Below are 20,905 nucleotides of genomic sequence, written 5' to 3' on the forward strand. Positions count from 1 at the left end.
AACTGGCTCTTACTAATAGCACTGGAAACATTACATTCCAGGCGGGCTGTTACTAATGTCACAGGGAATATTACATGCTAGACAGGCTCTTACTAATGTCGCTGGGAATATTACATGCTAGGTAGGCTCTTACTAATGTCGCTGGGAATATTACATGCTAGGTAGGCTCTTACTAATGTCACAGCGATATTATAGGCCAGGCAGGCTCTTACTAATGTCATTGGGAATATTACATGCTAGATAGGCTCTTACTAATGTCACAGGGAATATTACATGTCAGGCAGACTCTTACTAATGGCACTGGGAATATTACAGGCTAGGCAACCTCTTACCAATGTCAAAGGGAATATTACATGCCAGGCAGGCTCTTACTAATGTCACGGGTAATATTACATGCCAGCGGGCTCTTACTAAGGTTACTGGGAACATTGCATGCCTGGCAGGCTGTTACTAATGTCACAGGGAATATTACATGCTAGACAGGCTCTTACTAATGTCGCTGGGAATATTACATGCTAGGTAGGCTCTTACTAATGTCGCTGGGAATATTACATGCTAGGTAGGCTCTTACTAATGTCACAGCGATATTATAGGCCAGGCAGGCTCTTACTAATGTCATTGGGAATATTACATGCTAGATAGGCTCTTACTAATGTCACAGGGAATATTACATGTCAGGCAGACTCTTACTAATGGCACTGGGAATATTACAGGCTAGGCAACCTCTTACCAATGTCAAAGGGAATATTACATGCCAGGCAGGCTCTTACCAATGTCACAGGTAATATTACATGCCAGCGGGCTCTTACTAAGGTTACTGGGAACATTGCATGCCTGGCAGGCTGTTACTAATGTTACTGGGAACATTGTATGCCTGGCAGGCTCTTACTAATGTCACTAGCAATATTACAGGCCCGGCGGGCTCCTACCAAAGTCACAGGGAATATTACATGCCAACAGGCTCTTACCAATGATGTCACATGGAACATTACATGCCAGGCAGGCACTTACCAATGTCACTGGGAACATTGCATGCTAGGTAGGCTCTTACCAATGTCACTGGGAATATTACATGCCAGGCGTGCTCTTAGTAATGGCACTGGGAACGTTGCATGCCAGGCAGGCTCTTACTAATGTCACTGAGAATATTACATGCCAGACAGGCTCTTACCAATGCCACTGAGAATATTACAGCCCAATTGGCTCTTACTAATAGCACTGGCCATTTACAGGCCAGGCAGGCTCTTACTAATGTCATTGGGAATATTACATGCTAGGTAGGCTCTTACTAATGTCACAGGGAATATTACATGTCAGGCAGACTCTTACTAATGGCACTGGGAATATTACATGCCAGCGGGCTTTTACTAAGGTTACTGGGAACATTGCATGCCTGGCAGGCTCTTACTAATGTTACTGGGATCATTGCATGCCAGGCGTGCTCTTAGTAATGGCACTGGGAACATTACAGACTGACCACTCATAATTACTTCCCCTTGAAGCAGGCGTGACTTACCGGAGGTAGCCGTGTTGTGACTCCTAGTGCAGGACAAGTATCTACAACCGAGCATATATTAAGGGGCAAATGACACGGTACGAATGACACGGTACGAATGAGTGCTGGTCCCTTTGGTGGGCGGAGGTCGGCGGTGAGCCCTGACTTCCCGGAAGGAACCCATCCAACTATTCTTACCACCCTGAGACGATCCTACAGTCTCCACCAAGGAAATGAGCAGGCATCGTCCAGGATTAGCCGCCATACATGACACGGCTGCCCACATATCCCACATCAGCATAAAAGGGGCTCTCCAGAGGCCATCACTGCACCACCTGGGGGTCCCAATGGGCCCACCACAGTACCAATAATAAGACCATCCTTAACATCAATTACTCAGGCACACTGAGAGAATGTGTTGAACTCGATAAAAAGGCATCATCATTCATTGGGGCCCCCATAATGAGGAAATCCAACCCACGCTGACCTTGAAGTTGAGTCTGCAGGCTGAGACCTGGCTGCATCACAAGAGTAAACATTTCTGAACCCCTTCTTCTCGAACGATTGGCACTTTATAGGTGCCATTTTTCAGCATTTTCTGTACACACATGAATGGGGGAGGGAGGGCTCTCGTGGTTCCTATGCAAGAAGATCCAGCTCCTGACGCCAGATCAGCGGGAGGAAGCGGGACACATGCACCCAGCGAGAATTCTAAAACACAGCATCTGCTCATCCAGTGCACCTGGATAGGATTCCAGGTGGGAGGAGTGACTCTTGATCCCCCAGGATATGCGTACTCCAATTCGGTGACCTTCCAAACTGGATAGGGCAGGCAACCTCCACCTTCGTGGGTGCACACACTGGGATTTGGGTTGAGGTATCCAGCAGTGAGAACTGATAGCCACTCACTCAAAATAACATATGTGGGCTCTGGAGGGCTCGTCTAGACAGAACAGGCCAACATGGCTGTTTCCAAAGGTAGCAAAACCAAGGCCACCTCAGAAGAAATGCGAGGCCACAGAACTTAACAGCCTTGAGTACTCACTTTGCTCATGCTTCAGGATCAAGCGGCTTCCAATGCCGTAAAAGGCTACACTGCTGTGCCACCCAGACCAGCATCCGACACTTACACACATTCAGGGGGAGAGGAATCGCCCAAACACACAACACGGCTTTATTGTTACCTCCCTGTAGCCATATACCTTCTCGTTTACAGAGCCGCCAGAGCCTCTGGGAACCAATTCCGTTGGTGACGGTGAGCTATATAAGTACCTTCAACATAACATATATGCTAGGTAGGGCGCAACAACAAAATGCTGTGAGAGCCTCCCGGGGGCCGCAGTAGTAAACCTACGGTAATGTAATTTGTATAGCAAATGTGTCACCATTGGTATGGTCCCAACGTGCTCTAGGTTGAAAGCCCTTGGGGGACAGAAGTCCAGGTATGGGAACTTCGTCAGAGAGTTATAGAATGCGTGTGTGCATTTAGCCCATACGAAGGAAGGCATGGGTGGGTAGGTCCCTGCTAGTCACCCAGGTCGAGCAGGCATGTGGATGGGTGCAGAGAGGTAGTCTGGAGAGTATGCGAGAGAAACGTTGTGTGCAGCTGGACCGAGTTTTCATTGTGGGGGTTAGCGTCATTCTAATGGCAGAGGTGTTGTGCAGTCTCTTAGAGGAGTGCGTATAGTTGATGGCTGCTCTGAGGTAGTCTGGAGAGTATGCAGTTATAAATAGCTGCATAAATCAACAAAAATTGAGGTAACAACACAACCACAGGTTCAATGTGGTGCACATGGCAAAGGGTGACCAAAGAATGAGGTAGCAACACAACCACAGGTTCAGTGTGGTGCAAAGGATGATCAAAGAATGAGGTAGCAACACAACCACAGGTTCAATGTGGTGCACATGGCAAAGGGTGACCAAAGAATGAGGTAGCAACACAACCACAGGTTCAATGTGGTGCACATGGCAAAGGGTGACCAAAGAATGAGGTAGCAACACAACCACAGGTTCAGTGTGGTGCAAAGGGTGATCAAAGAATGAGGTAGCAACACAACCACAGGTTCAGTGTGGTGCAAAGGGTGATCAAAGAATGAGGTAGCAACACAACCATAGGTTCAGTGTGGTGCAAAGGGTGATCAAAGAATGAGGTAGCAACACAACCACAGGTTCAACATGGTGCACATGGCAAAGGGTGACCAAAGAATGAGGTATCAATAAAATGAGGTAGAAAACCAATCACAGTTCAGCACAATTACGTTAGGATTTAAATAAAACACAGGTCAACACCGACAGTGTTAGCAAAAAAGGAATATAAAAATGAATCTCTGACCACCAAGCACATAATCCCTTCATCTTTTCCCATTGTCTGTGTTCCTCTAGAGGGTGATGATCCTGGGGGATTTCAATGCGGAAGGATCTTACGTTTCCAAAAAGAAAATGAAAACTCTTCGTCTGAGGCAAGACACACGCTTTCACTGGCTGATCTGCGACGAGAAGGACACTACAGCGGGCAAAACAACCGACTACTGTTATGATCGGTGAGGACACCTACCGTACACCTTAGGGGCCAGAAGGGGGAAGAATACTCGTGAAAATAATACTAGTGCTAGCACAAACACAGAGTTACAGACTAAGCAGGTTAGCATTAGAGGCAAAGTATGACTGGGATAGATACCAAGTAAGGGATTGTTGAGTACCTAGTATGGCTGGGCTACAGACAAGTATGGGATGGTTGAATACCGAATATGGTAGAGCTATAGACAAGTAAGGGATGGTTGAATACCTAGTACGGTAGGGCTATAGACCAAGCAAGGGATGGTTGAGTATCTAATATTGTAGTACAAAAGATAACATAGAAACGTGCTAGGGACCTAGTGTGGTTGGGCTAGAGTCCAAGGTAAGGGATGATTGAGTACCTAGTATGGTAGGGCTATAGACCAAGCAAGGGATGGTTGAGTATCTAATATTGTAGGACAAAAGATAACATAGAAAAGTGCTAGGGACCTAGTGTGGTTGGGCTAGAGAACAAGTAAGGGATGATTGAGTACCTAGTATGGTAGGGCTATAGACCAAGTAAAGGTTGGTTGAGTACACAGTATATCAGGACAAGAGATCAAATAGAGAAGTGTTAGGGACTTAGTATGATAGGGCTATAGACCAAGTAAGATATGGTTGAGTACCCAATATGGTAGGGCAATAGACCCAGTGAGGGATGGTTGAGTGCCTAGTATGGTAGGGCAATAGACCCAGTGAGGGATGGTTGAGTGCCTAGTATGGTAGGGCAATAGACCCAGTGAGGGATTGTTGAGTGCCTAGTATGGTAAGACTATAGACCAAGTATAGGTCAGATGGGTAGCGCCTATGTAGGGTTAGAGACCATCTTTCTCAGACGCAAAAAGAATGTTTCTACTTTTGCGTGCTAATTGGAAAAATCCCAAATATGCTCCAGAATTTAATCAATTCACAATGCTCTTTCGCACTTGACCAGTTTGTGCCGAGAGAGTGCAAACTGTGCATGTGTGAATGCAGTGGGCCAGTCACACGCTGTACCTAAAGTCAAGTGATTATTATTATTCATTTGGGCAGGAAATAAAAGTGTCCTTTCCCAGGCAAACCTGCATGAAGGGATGCATTCAACCATGTTAAGTGGGGGCTGCTTGCCCAAGATGAAACTTGGGCAATCTTTCTGCCATGATGTAATAATATCTTTCTACCAGAGCTGCGTAGCAAGGATTCATAAAAACACCCTTCTGCCAGTGGAACTTCTGAAAGCACGAAACAAGGCTACCCAGCCGCTGCTGCTGTCAATTCAAACATCACACAGGCTGTTATGGGGATGTTATGTTATTTTAAAGATATTTGTACTGTGCACCGTCACCAATGGAATTGGTCCCCAGGCGCTGTAGTAGATCTGAAAAAAGTGGGTGGGTGGGGGGTTTGTAGGGTGAAGTGGGAGTAGGAAAGTGAGAGCAGTGGTATCCTGTTGGCAACTTCAGTTCGGATTTCACAGTGCACTGAGCTTGGGTGCGATTAGCAGATCGAAGTGGGTCCCCGTGTGCTGTTGATGCAAGTTATGTGTTGTTTGTTGTTGCAGTGCGGTAAAGTATGTGTGGTTTGCTGTGTAGAGAAGGGGTTGTGGTGGATTCTGTGTGAGAAACATATGAGTAAAATTGAACTTTGTTGTTATTTATTTATTTTTCCCTACTTTTTATGTTTTGTATTTATTTTTCCCACAACTTAGATTGGTCTATAGGGTTGCTATTGTGGTTTGTCTATCTGTTTGATGGGTGTGATGGGATGGCAGCTTTCTTCAGCGCTATTTGGAGGTTTGTGTCCCCGGTTGAGGCAAGCAATGTTCCCCGTCTTGGTATTGGCGTTGTATATTTTACAGGGTTCTGCTCCCTTCCTATGCATTTCCCTGTTGGTGATCCTTAGCTGCCTATGTTTCCTCTGTGGATTAGAGGTTATGCTGACATGTCATCCTTACTGTTCCTGCCAGATTCTTCTATAGTCATTCCTAATGGGATCCTAACCCACCTATGTTCACTTTTGGTATAGTGTTATAGGTGGAGTGGATCCTGCCCCTCCTCTGGGTATGGAAGCTAATTTAGGAAGTTTGGGTGGATCGATTTTCTCTGGGTTTTCGTTCCTCTGCGTATGTGCTCCATGGTTGTTCGTTCTGGTTATGTGGCAAAGAGACAGGTTTTGAGTAGTTACCTGAATAGAAGGCGATCTCTCATGTTACATATGTTTTTTGGTAACTCATTACAGGCTTTTGGTGCAAGGTGAGAGAATGAGGATCCTCCTAGTTTTCTCTTGCTGTATGGTTTTGGTTCTAGGAAGATGTCGCTTCTTGATCTGAGCGGTATGGTTGGGTGGTAGATGTTTATTTTCTCTTTTAGAAACTCTGCTCCTTGGCCGTGGATAGCTCTGTGCGTTATGCACATTGATTTGAACTTTATTAGCTGTTTTATTGGTAACTAGTGTAGCATTTTCAGTGCTGGTGTGATGTGTTCTCTTCGTGGTATTTTGAGCAGGAGTCTGGCCGCAGCATTTTGGATGCGTTGGAGTTGTTGTAAAAGTTGCTCTGGAATTCCTAGGTATAGGCTATTGGTGTAGTCTACTACGGACATGATGAGGGCAATGATGGTGAGAGTTTTGTGAGTGAATGAGAGGTATGGTAGGATCCTTTTTGCTGCACATAGGCGCAAGAAGCATTTCTTGATTAGAGTGTTTACTTGTGGCTTTAGAGTTAGTTAATTGTCCTTCAAGATTCTCAGGTTTTTTACTATCATCGGGGTGTAGTGATTGTTTGCTCCCTTTGTGGAGATGATCATTATTTCTGTTTTGCCCGGGTTGTGTTTGAGGTAGTTTGAGTTCATCCAGCTGTAGATTTCATGAAGGCAGCTCTCTAGTGTTGTTTTTTTCTTCTGGTGTGTCTTGTAATTTTTGTATCTTCAGCGTAGTTGTAGCCTGTGAGGCCATGTTGTTTAATGATCTTGATTGATTGAGCCAGGTATATGTTGAATAGCAGCGGGGAGAAGGATGATCCTTGTGGTACTCCACAAGTGGAATCTCTTGAATTGGATTTGAAGGGTTTGATCCTTATGGTTTCTGTTCTGTTTGGCAGGAAGGATTTAATCCATAGTAAGGCTAGATCGGTGATTCCTATTTCTTTCAATCTCCCGATTAGGATGTCGTGGTTGGCTGTATCGAATGCTGCATAAAGATCTAGAATTATCAGAACAGTGCTTTTGTCAGAGTCTGCGTTCGCCTTTAGATCGTCCCAGATTGAGAGGAGTGCTGTTTCCGTTCCTCTCATTGGTCTGAAACCTACTTGTGCCTTGTCCAGCAGGTGGTGCTCTTCTATTAATTCTTAAGTTATTCTATAGATGTATGTTTCGAGTAGTTTAGCTGGGTGCGGGATGTTTTAGATAGGTCTGTAGTTGGAGAGGTCCTCCACGTTTCCAGCTGTGTACTTGAGGAGCGGTTTGATGTATGCTGATTTGTAGGATTGTGGCACTTTCCCATATTGGGATTGATTGGTTGAAGAGGTTTCTGTAGTATTCCATGGGTGTTCCTTGTGTGAGTGTTGATTTGTATATGTCTGAGTGGCAGGGATCCATGGGGGAACCCGTTTTGTTGTTTTTGTTAACCAGCTTGACGAATGTCTCCACCGATATTTAGGGGGAGTTTCGGAGTTCGTTCTGGTATTCCTCGGACGGGTGGGTGGGATGGTCGCATGTTGGGGTCGCATAGTATGCTTTGTATGACCTGTTGGATGGTGCTGATTTGGTTTTGAAGTGTTCTGCGAGGTCGTTGCATAACAATATCAGTGATGGTATAGGGGTGTTGTTGCAGCCGGGGGCGGTGGGGTTTCATTTTGTTTATGATTTCAAACAGTTCTTTTTGGGTGTTGGGTGCTCCGATGATTCTGTTGTTGAAGTATTTCCTTTTGGCTTTTTTGGATTTCCTTTTTGTATGAGAGGATTTGTTGTTGAAATTGAAATTTCTTCGCACAGTTGTGTTTTTTTCTCCATTCTAGTTCAAGTTTTCGGTTTTTCTTTTCATTTGCTGTCGTTGTTTTGCATGATGGGTTAAAAGGTTTTTCTTTGGAGATTTCTTCTGCTATTGTGGTGATCTAGTTGTGAAGTAGTTCTATTTCCAAGTCAGCTTTGTCCATAGTTTCTGCTGGTGATTTTTTTGTTTCCAGTAATTCTGTTAGGTTGGAATTTTTGATGGTCCTCCAGTTTCTTTTCAGGATAGTTGATAGGTTGTCTTGTTGTTTTGGCGTGGCCAGTGTGATCATGAAGGGAATGATGAGGTGGTCGCTCCAGGGGATTTGATTTGGTGGTGCCGTGGTAATGAGGTTTTTGTTGGTGAAGATTGCATCTAGTGTATGTCCCGCCGTGTGGGTTGCTCCTTTGACTAGTTGATGTAGCTTATTTGTTTCCCGTTGTTTGGCTAATGATTTGTGTGTGATTGTGGTTTCTTCATCAAACCAGATGTTGTAGTCACAGAGGATAATCAGGTGTTCCTGCTCGATGGCTAGGTTTGTGATTGCTTCCGTGAAGTCATCCACGAAGTTCGCATCATAGGTTGGTGGTCTGTATATCAGTACGAATTTGAGGTTTGTTTTGGGGTTTGTTGATAGGTGAAGGATTAAAGATTTGCAGTTTTTGATGTTTAGAGGGTCTTCCACTTTTATTTTAGGTGTTCCTTGTGGGCTATTGCCAATCCTCCACCTCTTTTATTTTTTCTGTTTGCTTGCACTCACTTGAAGTTTTCAGGCAGGCAGTTGTGGAGTGTGATTTTGTAGTTGTTGTCTAGCCATGTTTCAGTTATGAATAGGATGTCAATGCCTCCGTCGTACAAGAGGTCATAGATCTAGGTGGCATGTTTGACCATAGACCTAGTGTTGATTAGATTGCAATGGATCTTTGTGGTGTGGTTGGGTTCATTTATTGATCCATGTTTTGGCATTTTGAAGTTTCGTTGGTGTATTTCTGTGATGTTGTCCCTGATTGGATGGGGTTCGGTGGAGGCTGCTTCATCGCTGAATAGGTCAGTTAGATTTATGGTTGGGTTGCTGAATTCTTCGGATTAATCATCTTTCTTGAGTTGATGCAGTTGTTGGTATTGCATTTGCGTTTCTGTGATATATGGGGTGAAGGTGTTGATATCATGCCATTCTTTCCCTAGTTGCTCTCTTCTTTTATTGTGGGGTTCCAGATGGGTCTTAGTTTGTCTGGGCATGTCAGTGGCATTAAAGAATCATGGTCCTATGCTTATAGGGTGGTATGGAGTGAGGTATATCGATTTTTCTCTTGTTATGGTTGTTCTGTTGGTTGTATTGTTTGATGGCATGCAGTCTGCGGTTGTGGCTTCTTCTGTTGGCAGCGGTTGACGGTATGGATCCGTTATGCTTGGTCCTTGTTCCGGTTCTCTTTGGCGGCGTCCAATTCTTCATCTGTGCATTTTGTCTCCTTCATAGGATTGATTGGGTATTGAGTTCACAGGGGCAGTAGCTCACCTGTTTGGCCTTGCATTGGTATAGTGCTCAGTTTTATCCTCTTATGTTGTGATTGCTGAGGTCTCTTTGATGGTGTCTGTCTGCTTAATAAGTAGGGTTCCGGTGTAACTCTATCTGGGGCGAGCAGGGTAGTAAGTGTGAGAGGGGATAGTGCGGAGTTGGGAGGTATGACTATGGGTTACTGTTTAACTGGGGTAGATATCTGTTGTATGGTTACTAGCTTTCGCTGATCGCTGGCTGATCTTGGGGATGGGAAATGTCTAGGAATGAATGATGGCAGACAGTGGTAATATCCACCTAGATAGAGATACCTAGGTATTCTGGAGGCTAGGTTTCGTAGAGAGGTTTACCGTGAGAAGGTACTCTTAGAGTTCGGATCTTTGATAGTGGGAGAGAGGTCTAGATTTCACAGATCGCAGGCAGTAAACCAGAGGGACACCCAGATTTGATACTGAATTCACATGTTTCTTGTTTGCACATGTTGCTTACCACCACCACCACCACCACAAGGCAACACAACTAAATCCTTGAACTCCTGGTTCAGGTGAATGGCTATGGTCGCATTGCTGGCTACAGAATTAAATGGTGCAAATCTAATCTTATGCCCATCTCTCGAAACAGTACAATGTTTGCACCCTGAAAGGGGTAACCTTAAGAGATTTAATTAATTGGTATTGCAAACTTGATGCAACAGACATTCTGAGCTGCAGCATTGCAAGGGCAATGCAACAATTACTATGTGACGCTCCAGACTAAATCTGGGTAAATAAGGCCCGGAATGAATGCCACGCAAATGATAACAAAGTCAACATTTTTGTACCTCTTCTACCATCAGAATAAATCACAGAGACCAACTGTGGCTATCGGTAAATGGGGAATTGAGGGGATATCATCATTCTTGCACTATGTATGCATGTGTCATTGCTTTGATCCCATGACTTTGGAGACCCCGTATGGGGCAATCAATGGCCTACACTCACTCAACAACCAGGACTTGTGTGCTCTCTTCGAGAATAGAAAGTTGACTTTCAAAAACATCTACAATACATTTGAAATCAAAGCAGCCTGAAAACATATGTGTGAGTAAAATATCAGGGAAATAATCTCATAGCCATCCGTGACTCTGCACCTACTGGGCAACTGCCTAGCAATCCCTGACTCTGCTCCTACTGGGCAACTGTCTAGAGATCCCTGACTCTGCAACTACTGGGTAACTGCCTAGCAATCCCTGACTCTGCACCTACTAGGCAACTGCCTTGCAATCCCTGACTGCCCCACTGGGCAACTGCCTAGCAATCCCTGACTCTGCTTCTACTGGGCAACTGCCTAGCAATCCCTGACTCTGCCTCACTGGGTAATAGCCTGTCCCACTGCCTAGCAATCCTTGACTCTGCTCCTACTGAGCAACTGCCTAGAGATCCCCGAATCTGCAACTACTGGGTAACTGCCTAGCAATCCCTGACTCTGCTCCTACTGGGCAACTGCCTAGAGATCCCTGACTCTGCAACTACTGGGTAACTGCCTAGCAATCTCTAACTCTGCACCCACTAGGCAACTGCCTTGCAATCCCTGACTGCCCCAATGGGCAACTTCCTAACAATCCCTGACTCTGCTCCTACTGGGCAGCTGCCTAGCAATCCCTGACTCTGCTCCTACTGGGCAACTGCCTAGCAATCCCTGACTCTGCCCTACTGGGCAACTGCCTAGCAATCCATGACTCTTCCCCACTGGGTAATAGTCTGACCAACTGACTAGCAATACCCGACTTTGCTCCTACTGAGCAACTGCCTAGCAATCCTTGACTCTGCAACTACTGGGTAACTACCTAGCAATCCCTGACTCTGCAAGTACAGGTTAACTGCCTAGCAATCCCTGACTCTGCACCTACTAGGCAACTGCCTAGCAATCCCTGACTCTGCCACACTGGTTAATAATCTGACCCACTGCCTAGCAATCTCTGACTCTGCACCCACTAGGCAACTGCCTAGCAATCCCTGACTGCCCCACTGGGCAACTGCCTAGCAATCCCTGACTCTGCACCTATTGGGCAACTGCCTAGCAATCCCTGACTCGGCCCCACTGGGCAACTGCCTAGCAATCCCTGACTCGGCCCCACTGGGTAATAGTCTGACGCACTGCCTAGCAATCCCTGACTCTGCTCCTACTGAGCAACTGCCTAGCGATCCCTGACTCTGAAACTACTGGGTAACTGCCTAGCAATCCCTGACTCTGCAAGTACTAGGCAACTGCCTAGCAATCCCTGACTCTGAAACTACTGGTTAATAATCTGACCCACTGCCTAGCAATCCCTGACTCTGCTCCCACTGGGAAACTGCCTAGCAATCCCTGACTCTGCAACTACTGGGCAACTGCCTAGCAATCCCTGACTCTGCAACTACTAGGCAACTGGCTAGCAATCCCTGACTCTGCTCCTACTGGGCAACTGCCTAGCAATCCCTGACTCTGAAACTACTGGGTAACTGCCTAGCAATCCCTGACTCTGCAAGTATTGGGTAACTGCCTAGCAATCCCTGACTCTGTACCTACTTGGCAACTGCCTAGCAATCCCTGACTCTGCACCTACTTGCCAACTGCTTAGCAATCCCTGACACTGCACCTACTGGGCAACTGCCTACCAATCCCTGACTCTGCACCTACTGGGCAACTGCCTAACAATCCATGACTCTGCCCCTACTTGCCAACTGCTTAGCAATCCCTGACACTGCACCTACTGGGCAACTGCCTACCAATCCCTGACTCTGCACCTACTGGGCAACTGCCTAACAATCCATGACTCTGCTCCTACTGGGCAACTGCTTAGCGATCCCTGACTCTGTTCCTACTGGGCAACTGCCTAGGGATCCCCGACTCTGCAACTACTGGGCAACTGCCTAGCAATGCCTGACTCTGCTCCAACTGGGCAACTGCCTAGCGATCCCTGACCCTGCTCCTACTGGCGAACTGCCTAGCAATCTGTGACTCTGCTCCTACCAGGCAACTGCCTAACAATCACTGACTCTGCTCCTACTGAGCAACTTCCCAGCAATCCCTGCCTCTGCTCCTACTGGGCAACTCCCTAGCAATCCCAGACTCTCTACCTACTGGTCAATTGCCAAGCAACCATTGACTCTGCTCCTACTGGGAAACTGCCTAACCATCCTTTACTCTGCTCCTACTGGGCAACTGCCATGCTATCACTGACTCTGCTCCTACTGGACAACTGCCTAACAATTGCTGACTCTGCTCCTACTGGGCAACTGCCTACCAATCCCTGACTCAGCTCCTACTGGGCAACTGCCTAGCAATCCCTGATTCTGCACCTACTGGGCAACTGCCTAGCAATCCCTGACTCTGCCCCACTGGGCAACTGCCTAGCAATCCCTGACTCTGCTCCTGCTGGGAAACTGCCCTAGCAATCCCTCACTCTGCACCTACTGGGAAACTGCCTAGCAATCCCTGACTCTGCACACCTTGCAAGACCAGAGTCTACATATGCCATGTGCTGTGACTGTTTTCCCAGTAGGTACTATGAGGGGTCAGTACCGCAAGGCGGACAACAGTTTGATAATTTCACAAAGCATGCCATTTTATTCTTAAAAGAAATATGATCAAAGTGCCTCACTATGCCTACTCTGCTGAGGATTTCCATGCCTAACCAAAGCTAACGTGAAACACTCTGATAACTGGCCATCACACTAAGCAACAAACATACAAAGAAAACATATGGCAATACAACATAACATGAACAACATTCACAGTTTCTGAATAACCTTCCGATGTTCTGGGTGCACTCCCTTCCCCGGGATTTGAGGTCCACACTGCTAATGTTCAACCAAAGAAAGAAATGTCTCTAATCAGTTCCTGATATTTCAATGTCAACGTACAAGTTTGTTAGCCAAATTTCCAATGATAACAAGTCTCTTCTCCTTGGAGAAATATCCACTTTCCACTTCCACCAAATTGCACCAATGGTAATCCTGGCCACAATGCTTTGTCACCTCTTCAAGAAGACTTGCCAAAGTTCAAAAGAAATGTAATTTCCACAACTCTCATTGATACACAGTTCTTGGTTAACAGTGAGTATTTTCTTAGTTACAATTTTAGAATTTACAATGATATATTTGTCAGGATGACTTCTGAGTGCTGCTGCTTCCACTTCAACAACTTCACTTCTACTTTCCACTTGGTTCAGACTACTACAATGTTACATCCACTGACAACCAGGTATAGCACCACAGATTCAGTACTTTGGACTACTACCACAGCGTTAATGATTTGAACTTCTAGGCAGGCTTCGACAAGATATACTATATCTCTCTTCAAAAGGGGTAGACACTTTGCCTCGCTTGTCTGCCACAATAACAACCTGGGTTTGCCTTTAAGACTCACTTATCATTGTCTTGCACAGTCTTTGGCACTACAGGTTGTGTCAACTTCAGAAGCAGCCAGTTTCACTTCCCCACATTTACCTGTACCTTTCTTCCAGTTAATAGCCCAAGTAATTACCCAGAAGCCTTGGTGCCACTCTCTTAGCTTCAGGTAATGTTTGCATACATGTATCTTAGGCCAATTGAACTGTTATTAACACCACAGTAAAGTTAGACTGCTATATAACCCTGAGAAAGGCTTGTTTCACAGTTAATATGGGGAGACTCTTGACTTGGGCAACGCTTGTTCTCTTCTTCAATAGTATATACACTTTAACTTCTTATTTATGATAGGTATGCTGCGTTAAAGTAAAAACTAGAGTTCAGTCTTCCTTAGAAATCACAATTAGGCACATGCAACCATTTCCTGATGTAGTTTTCAAGGTTTAAAGATTGGCATTGAATTGTATTCCTGTATGTACGTAAAGGATAGAGTTCAGTGCTCCTTTGGGAATCACAATTAGGCAAATGCAACTACTTCTTCAGATAGTTTTCATAAGTTAAAGGTTTCAGTAATTGTATTATTAGAGTTAGGTATTCAGTAATGATCGCTCACTCTTCTTAATTAGTGAACCGTGACAACTCCTTCAGACAGTAACAGTCTTTTAAAGATTGAACAATGGATTTAAGCAGCATTAGCTTTCTACGCAAGTAAAAGGACTTTCAGATTACACACAAGTGCTACATTTCCATTGTTCAGGTATTTTAACTTCAAGCAACACCTTCTACTCGCTTTAAACCATACACCAGTGAATTGGAAACTGGATACTGTTACTGTCAATGCTCACGCAAGGTATTAGAACATTGGGCTTCACTCACCGGCTTCTTTAGTTGCGGATCGCACTGCTTCCACAACTTCGGCTACAACTTCTACTGCTTCTGGCTTCTAAGGGACCCACTCCCTTCCTCCATAAAGGTGTCTCCAGTCTGGCCACACGTTTATGGAGCTCCTCTTGCTTCTGAGACCCACGGCTTGACAACAGCCTCTCGCCTCATTCTCCTGCACGTTCGCTGCACGGCAACCACGGCAATCAGGCTCACATGGGGAAAGACATTTCTCCTGCATGACTTCCGCTGTGCAGCCTCTGCACTTCCGAGTTTGAGGGAACAGGACCCTCTTAGAACAAGCAGATGAAATCTGCTGTCTCCACAATCCTGCATCCCTCTTGTTCTCCCACTTCTGCTTGGTTTGCCAGCCTAGTGCCTTCTTCCTTCTGCAGCTCACATTCCAGTCACATTTCCAGCTCTGTCCAATTGCCTGTACCTGAAGGAGCCTGTTATGCCTCCCAGGTTCCTTCAGGTGTGGACTGTTAGGCTAAATTGCCTGACTACTGTAACTGCATGGCTCTTCAGCCCTCTTCCTCTTTCCAGTACTCCTGGGATTATGGGATTTGTAGTCCCCTTAAACAAAGTAAGCACTTTTAACAGTTGAGTTCATTTTAAGGGTAGATTTATTTCCCTTAAACTAGTCAAAAGATTGAATGTTATAATTGGTTGTTACAGAGGAAGACATTGGATTTAAGGCATTTTCTCTAGATCCGTTTACATTATACCTTAGGGAGTAAGGAGGGTGTTTATCCTTAAAAGATCTTTCTGTTGACAAGGCCTGCTTAGATTTAACAGAGCGTGTACTCCTTGTCACAGATCTGATCTGTGGGCCAGGGACAGTATAATGACAATATATCATTAGCTTTTTTTGGCAACCCAGAAAGGCTGCATTTCAGAGGAGAGTTACTATGTCTCATCCCATGGGATCTCCTCACCACCCTGGGCCCTGTCTCCTCCCAGGTGATCCTCCTGCGGTACACCACCCCCAAGGTCAGGAAGTGTCTGCCTTTCCCTCGGAGGAGAATTTAGGGAGGATTTCAGTGAGGGATCCGTAGGATTCTTCACAGTACCAAAGGCACTCTCAGATTTTCATGCCTTAACTCTTACCCTTTTGAAATACCACAAAAATATATGTTTTAATGAAGTCTGATTTCAAACCCTAAATTGTCAACGAAGGTCTGCATTTTTCACGCCATGTAGAGACGTCAATATACAATGCCAGTGACTGGGAGATTTCAAGGATTTGGACCAAAACATTTTTTACTTGAAAATGTCCATGTTTAACATCCCACTAAAGTCTATTTCCTGTCTGGAGGACCATCTCTCGGTCACTCTGCACACTATTTCACTGTCCTTTCAAAAACAGCCAATAAGGTTTTCTCTTGCCCAGAAATACAACAGTTCATCCAGAATAACTGAAGAGAAATCATTGAAATGAAAGAAAGACTAAAACAATCCTACACAGGACCATGATAGCCAACAGTGACCAAAGAGATGTTGTCTAAAATGCGAATAGTTCATGATGTAAGATCTGCCAGGAAAATGTGGGGAATTTTCTCATGGAATGTCCAGGCTGAAATGATCACAGAAGACAGTTATTTTAAGTAGATTAAACATCAGTAACACCCCTCTGCCAAGCGACCTACATATGGCTACCACCAGGTTTCGTCTGGCATGGATATTATTAACCATCAAGTGGGTGAGGTAATTCCTTTGCATCCTCCCCTACCTGGAATCAGTGGAACATGTGGCAGCTGTGTATTAATTAGTCAAGTCTTGACCATGTAAATTCACTTTATTCAGGCATCCTTCATTTCCAGAGATCCTGTTTGGAGACAAAATGCTGCTGTTCACTTTATATTGAGACTGCCTTGACCGTGTTCTATTTCTCCTTACAGGCAATCTCGACATTGGCCATCTGGCAGAGAATCCATCTTAAACAGCTGTGCTTGGTTTTTCAATGTCTTCGTCAGATTGCTCAGCAGTATTCCTTTGATACGATGCACCTATAGCAGCCTTCTAGACTCTCATGTTTTAAAAGCATCTACTTGCTGGTTCCTCCTCTTCCTAGAGGCAAGGCCCCGCTTTTGCAACTCACTACCTGTGCGTTTGAGTGATTTCAAGTCTCTGCGTCTCTTCCTTAGAGCCTTGAATGTTCCCTTTTCCTCTTAGTTCTTTCTTCTATGGCACTTGACCATGACTTGACCATCAGCGTTCAGAGTCACTTTAGACTGCCCACCAAATTAAATGATCAAGCCTGCAATCGGCTACTTAAGAGAAGCACGAGGCAATAAGAGAAATAGTTTCGTTAAACACATTGGAATTAGATACAGCTCTCTGCCATCAAAGTACATGCATACATTTCTTGTATCTTGATATAATATGATATGGCATTTATAACGCACCTATACACAAGTGTTTCAAGCTGCGACGAGGCAAGGGAGGGGAGTGGAACAAAGGGAGGATGAACACCAATCCTACTAGGCTAGGTGTCATTCAGATTGGGCAAGTGCGTGGGAAGGGCGCAGGGACAGTGCAGTACATGGGAATAGAACATAACAATAAGTAAAGTGACGGCCAGCATGTGGCAAGTGCATGGTTAAGTGCAGACATAAGGTGTCAAGAGCTAGTAGGGGGACTGTAGCAATACAGGACAGTCCCCAAGTGCTGGGGGGTGCCAGGTGGGCAGTGCAGGTGTGCGACACTGGCAGGGGAGGGACATGGGCCCGAGATCAGAGGGTGTCCAGGTAGCCAGAGCAGTTCTGGTGACAGCCAGAAGATCAGCAGAGGAGAGGAGGAGAAAAAGCAGAAGCAAAAGAGAAAGGTTTTGAGGTGCTTCCGGAACTAGAGATGGTTCTCCTCAAGTTTAAGGGAGGCAGGGAGGCTGTTCCAGATGGAGGCACCAGCCGAAGAAAGAGATCTACCACCAAATATTTCTTTGGAGAAGCGACTGACCCTGAGGGAGTTGGAGGCAGATGAGCGAAGAGCTTGATAAGGAAGATATTTAGGAAGAGAGTGTTGAAGGTATTGAGGCACCAAGCCCTAGAAGGCCTTGTGGACGATGCAGAGGGTTTTGAACGTATTCCTCGCAGCCACTGGGAGCCAGAGCAGAGATTTCAGTCTTGGAGAGATACGATCCCTAGGCTTGATGCCAAGGACAAGACTCGCAGTCCTGTTCTGGATAAGTTGCAGAGGGCGGAGAGTAGAAGCAGGCAGATTTAGAAAGAGGATGTTGCAATTGTCCAGACTAGAGAGAACCAGAGCTCTGGAGACAGTGAGCTTCTGGTGGAAGGAGAGGAAAGGAAGAATACCTCTAAGGAGGTGCAGCTAGTAGTGTGACTTCTTAGAGATGTCAGAAATGTGAGGAGAGAAGGAAAGTGTGGAGTCAAAGATGACCCCGAGGTTTTTAGCCTTGCAGGTGGGAGCAGGAAGAGGACCAAAGAGTCCGTCCAGAGAGCTACAGGAAAGGAGGGAACGGGTGTGCCGATGAGGAGAATCTCAGTCTTACTGGCATTAAGGCAGAGGTCATTGTTGGCACACCACTCCTGGATAACAGACAGACAGTCAGAGATGAGGGAAGGAGAGGAGGAGGCCGAGGGTAGCCTGAAAATGAGCTGGATGTCATCCGCATAGCACTGAAAGTTGGGGCAGAGAGCAGCGATGCGGTGGGCAAGGAGTGCCAGGTATTGGTTTAACAGCCACAGGTATAGAAAAAAGATAGCGAAGAGGAAGGACCCAAGTTGGACCTGGGAGTGTCGGTCAGAGAGGAAAGAAGTCAGCAACACCAGAGCCTGACCAGTGATACCCAGGTTATCACGGAGACGGTTGAGCAGGATGGCATGGTTGACAGTGTCAAAGGCAGAAGAGAGATCAAGCAAGATAAGAATGTAGGGGATGTTAGAGTCAAGGTTGGAGAACAGGTCTTCACGGATGTTCAGGAGAGCAGTTTCCATGCTTCTGGCAGCTCTGAAGTCAGAGTGATGGTCATGAAGACAACCAACAGATTCAGTGTGGAGAATAAGCTGGGAGATGGCCAGTTTCTCTAGGAGCTTTCCCAGGAAGGGAGTGATGAAGATTGGGCGATAGTTAGCCGGGCAGAGGGGTCGGCAGAGGGTTTCTGAAGAAGAGGGTGCACAAGGGAGTGCTTCAGGGGGGATGGGAAGACTCCAGTGGTGAAGGAGTGATTGCAGAAATCAGCCAGGGCAGGAGCATTGAGTCGATGTGGTCCTTGATAGTTTATGAGGAACAGGGGTGAACCTGTTTCAACAAGACTTTCATAGAGTCTTGTTGAGTCTTGTTGAGTCATAGGCTTGTCTAGAAAACTTGACTGCGAAGAACAGGTGAAAGGCAGAGAAGGAGGGAGGAGAGGTGGCTGCAGAAGGGCAAGAGGAAGAGCAGGGAGTAGAGGGAGGGAGGGGATAGGAGGAGAGTGAGGACAGGATGTCCTGAGTTTTAGAGATAAAGTGAGAAGCCAGTGCCGTGCAGAGGGCCTGGGAAGGAACAAGAGAGGTAGAGACTGCGGCAGAGTTGGCAGATTTTAAAGTGTTCAGCCGAGTTGTTAGATGCCGCAGAGACGCGGGCTTGGATATACGCTGTCTTCTTGGTTAGGACAGAGAGCCGGTATTGCCTTTGCAGCAGGCGGCAGGCCAGTTTGTCAGAGGATGTACCTGAAGCACGCCATTTCCTCTCAGCCACCCTGCACTTGCGTTTTAGGGTGACGAGGTCTGAGTCGTACCAGGAGTTGCACTTGGCTTTGGCTTCAGGCGGATTCTCATGACAGGCAAGGATATCAAGAGTATCAGACATAGCAGAGTGGAGAAAGGAGAGGGCTGTGTCAGGGTGAGAGTCAGCCAAAGTAGCATGGGGGGGGAGGGTGAGAAGGTGGCAGTGAAATCTTGTAATTGGATTTTTAGAATTGCTGATATTGTAACGTTTGCATCCCTTCTTGCCCTATTTTAAACTTTTCCAAGTAGCTTCCTGTCCCACTGATGCTTTAGAATTACTTGTTGGCTGAACTGCTCTTTACTTTTTAAAACTGTTCTTAGTGAATTTCCTTAAATTATTAGCATTTTTGTTTGTTCTTTGTACCTTTGTTTAGCCCGAAAATTATGTCTAGGCAAAACGCACATCTATTATCAATGGCAAACACAATAGGAAGCAAATAACACATTTCTCAGTGTAGTCCAGACATGCTGCACAGTGACTTCATTTGACCTCGGATCTGACTCTACTTTACTTTTCCTTTCAGAATTGTGGTCCACGATGACATGCTCGAGGGAATCGTGCCAAACTCTGCAACGCCTTTCAACTTCCAAGAGAAATATGACCTCACTGATGAAGAGGTAAGTAGTGAAGCACATACCTACCTGTTTTTAAATATCAAGACCATCCATTTCTAGCCACCTACGGCCAAATTACAGAAACATTGCACCAGTGCAAGTTCAAATGTGCACAGTATCATCACTAGAGCAAAGTTTACCCTAGTGTAATAAAAATAAACTGGATACATATTGGAAACGCTTTGCTCAACGACACGTGGATTTTTGCATTGTATTGTCAATAGGGCAAAGTGTGATTTCGGCAAAACATTATTCTTAAAATGCATTTTTGCACAAGGACATAGTTTGCGTTAGTGCTATTACAGAATTGAATCAGCACTAGGACAAACTTTGCCATGGTGCAAAAATGCATTTGTAGTATATTTTTTAGCATTAGTGCAATTTTTGCCGTAGTGCCAATACCGGGCAAAATTGCATTGACACAGAGGAAACATTTCTGTAGTCTAGCCCAAGGCGACCATATAGCATATCCTATAGCATATCCGGCCTCCACTACGAGACCTGAGTTTTCCATTCACCAGCACTTTGCATTCTGGGACTGACATGATTATTATCAGCCCTACCTCCAGAGCCTGTCCTCTTTGGCCCTTTGAAACACAATTCTGTTGTATAAGGTGCATAACAAATGCTCAATAAAATAAAATACAACCCCAGGGGACATCCAAGCTCCCCAACCCCCCAGCTGGGGCTGTGATAGGAGTAGGGCTATTGAAAAGCATGTACCTGTCACTGTACAACAGTAAAGAAAGCCGGCAACAGCTTCTGCAGTGGATGGATAATC

The 20,905-nt window shown here is 45.7% G+C and overlaps 1 protein-coding gene across 2 annotated transcripts in view; it reads left to right on the plus strand.

Annotated features, from left to right (window-relative positions):
- The window catches only part of LOC138566182 (deoxyribonuclease gamma-like), an 83,430-nt gene that overhangs the window by 51,121 nt on the left and 11,404 nt on the right, over nucleotides 1-20,905 (plus strand). For both annotated transcript variants that reach the window (XM_069643217.1, XM_069643218.1), the window contains 2 exons: nucleotides 3,878-4,035; nucleotides 20,034-20,127. In XM_069643217.1, coding sequence (XP_069499318.1) covers nucleotides 3,878-4,035; nucleotides 20,034-20,127 — 252 coding nt within the window. The remainder of the gene's footprint in view (nucleotides 1-3,877; nucleotides 4,036-20,033; nucleotides 20,128-20,905) is intronic.

This window comes from Ambystoma mexicanum, chromosome 2p (assembly GCF_040938575.1).
Source record: "Ambystoma mexicanum isolate Mex_15411 chromosome 2p, UKY_AmexF1_1, whole genome shotgun sequence".
In the NCBI taxonomy this organism is placed as follows: Eukaryota; Metazoa; Chordata; class Amphibia; order Caudata; family Ambystomatidae; genus Ambystoma; species Ambystoma mexicanum.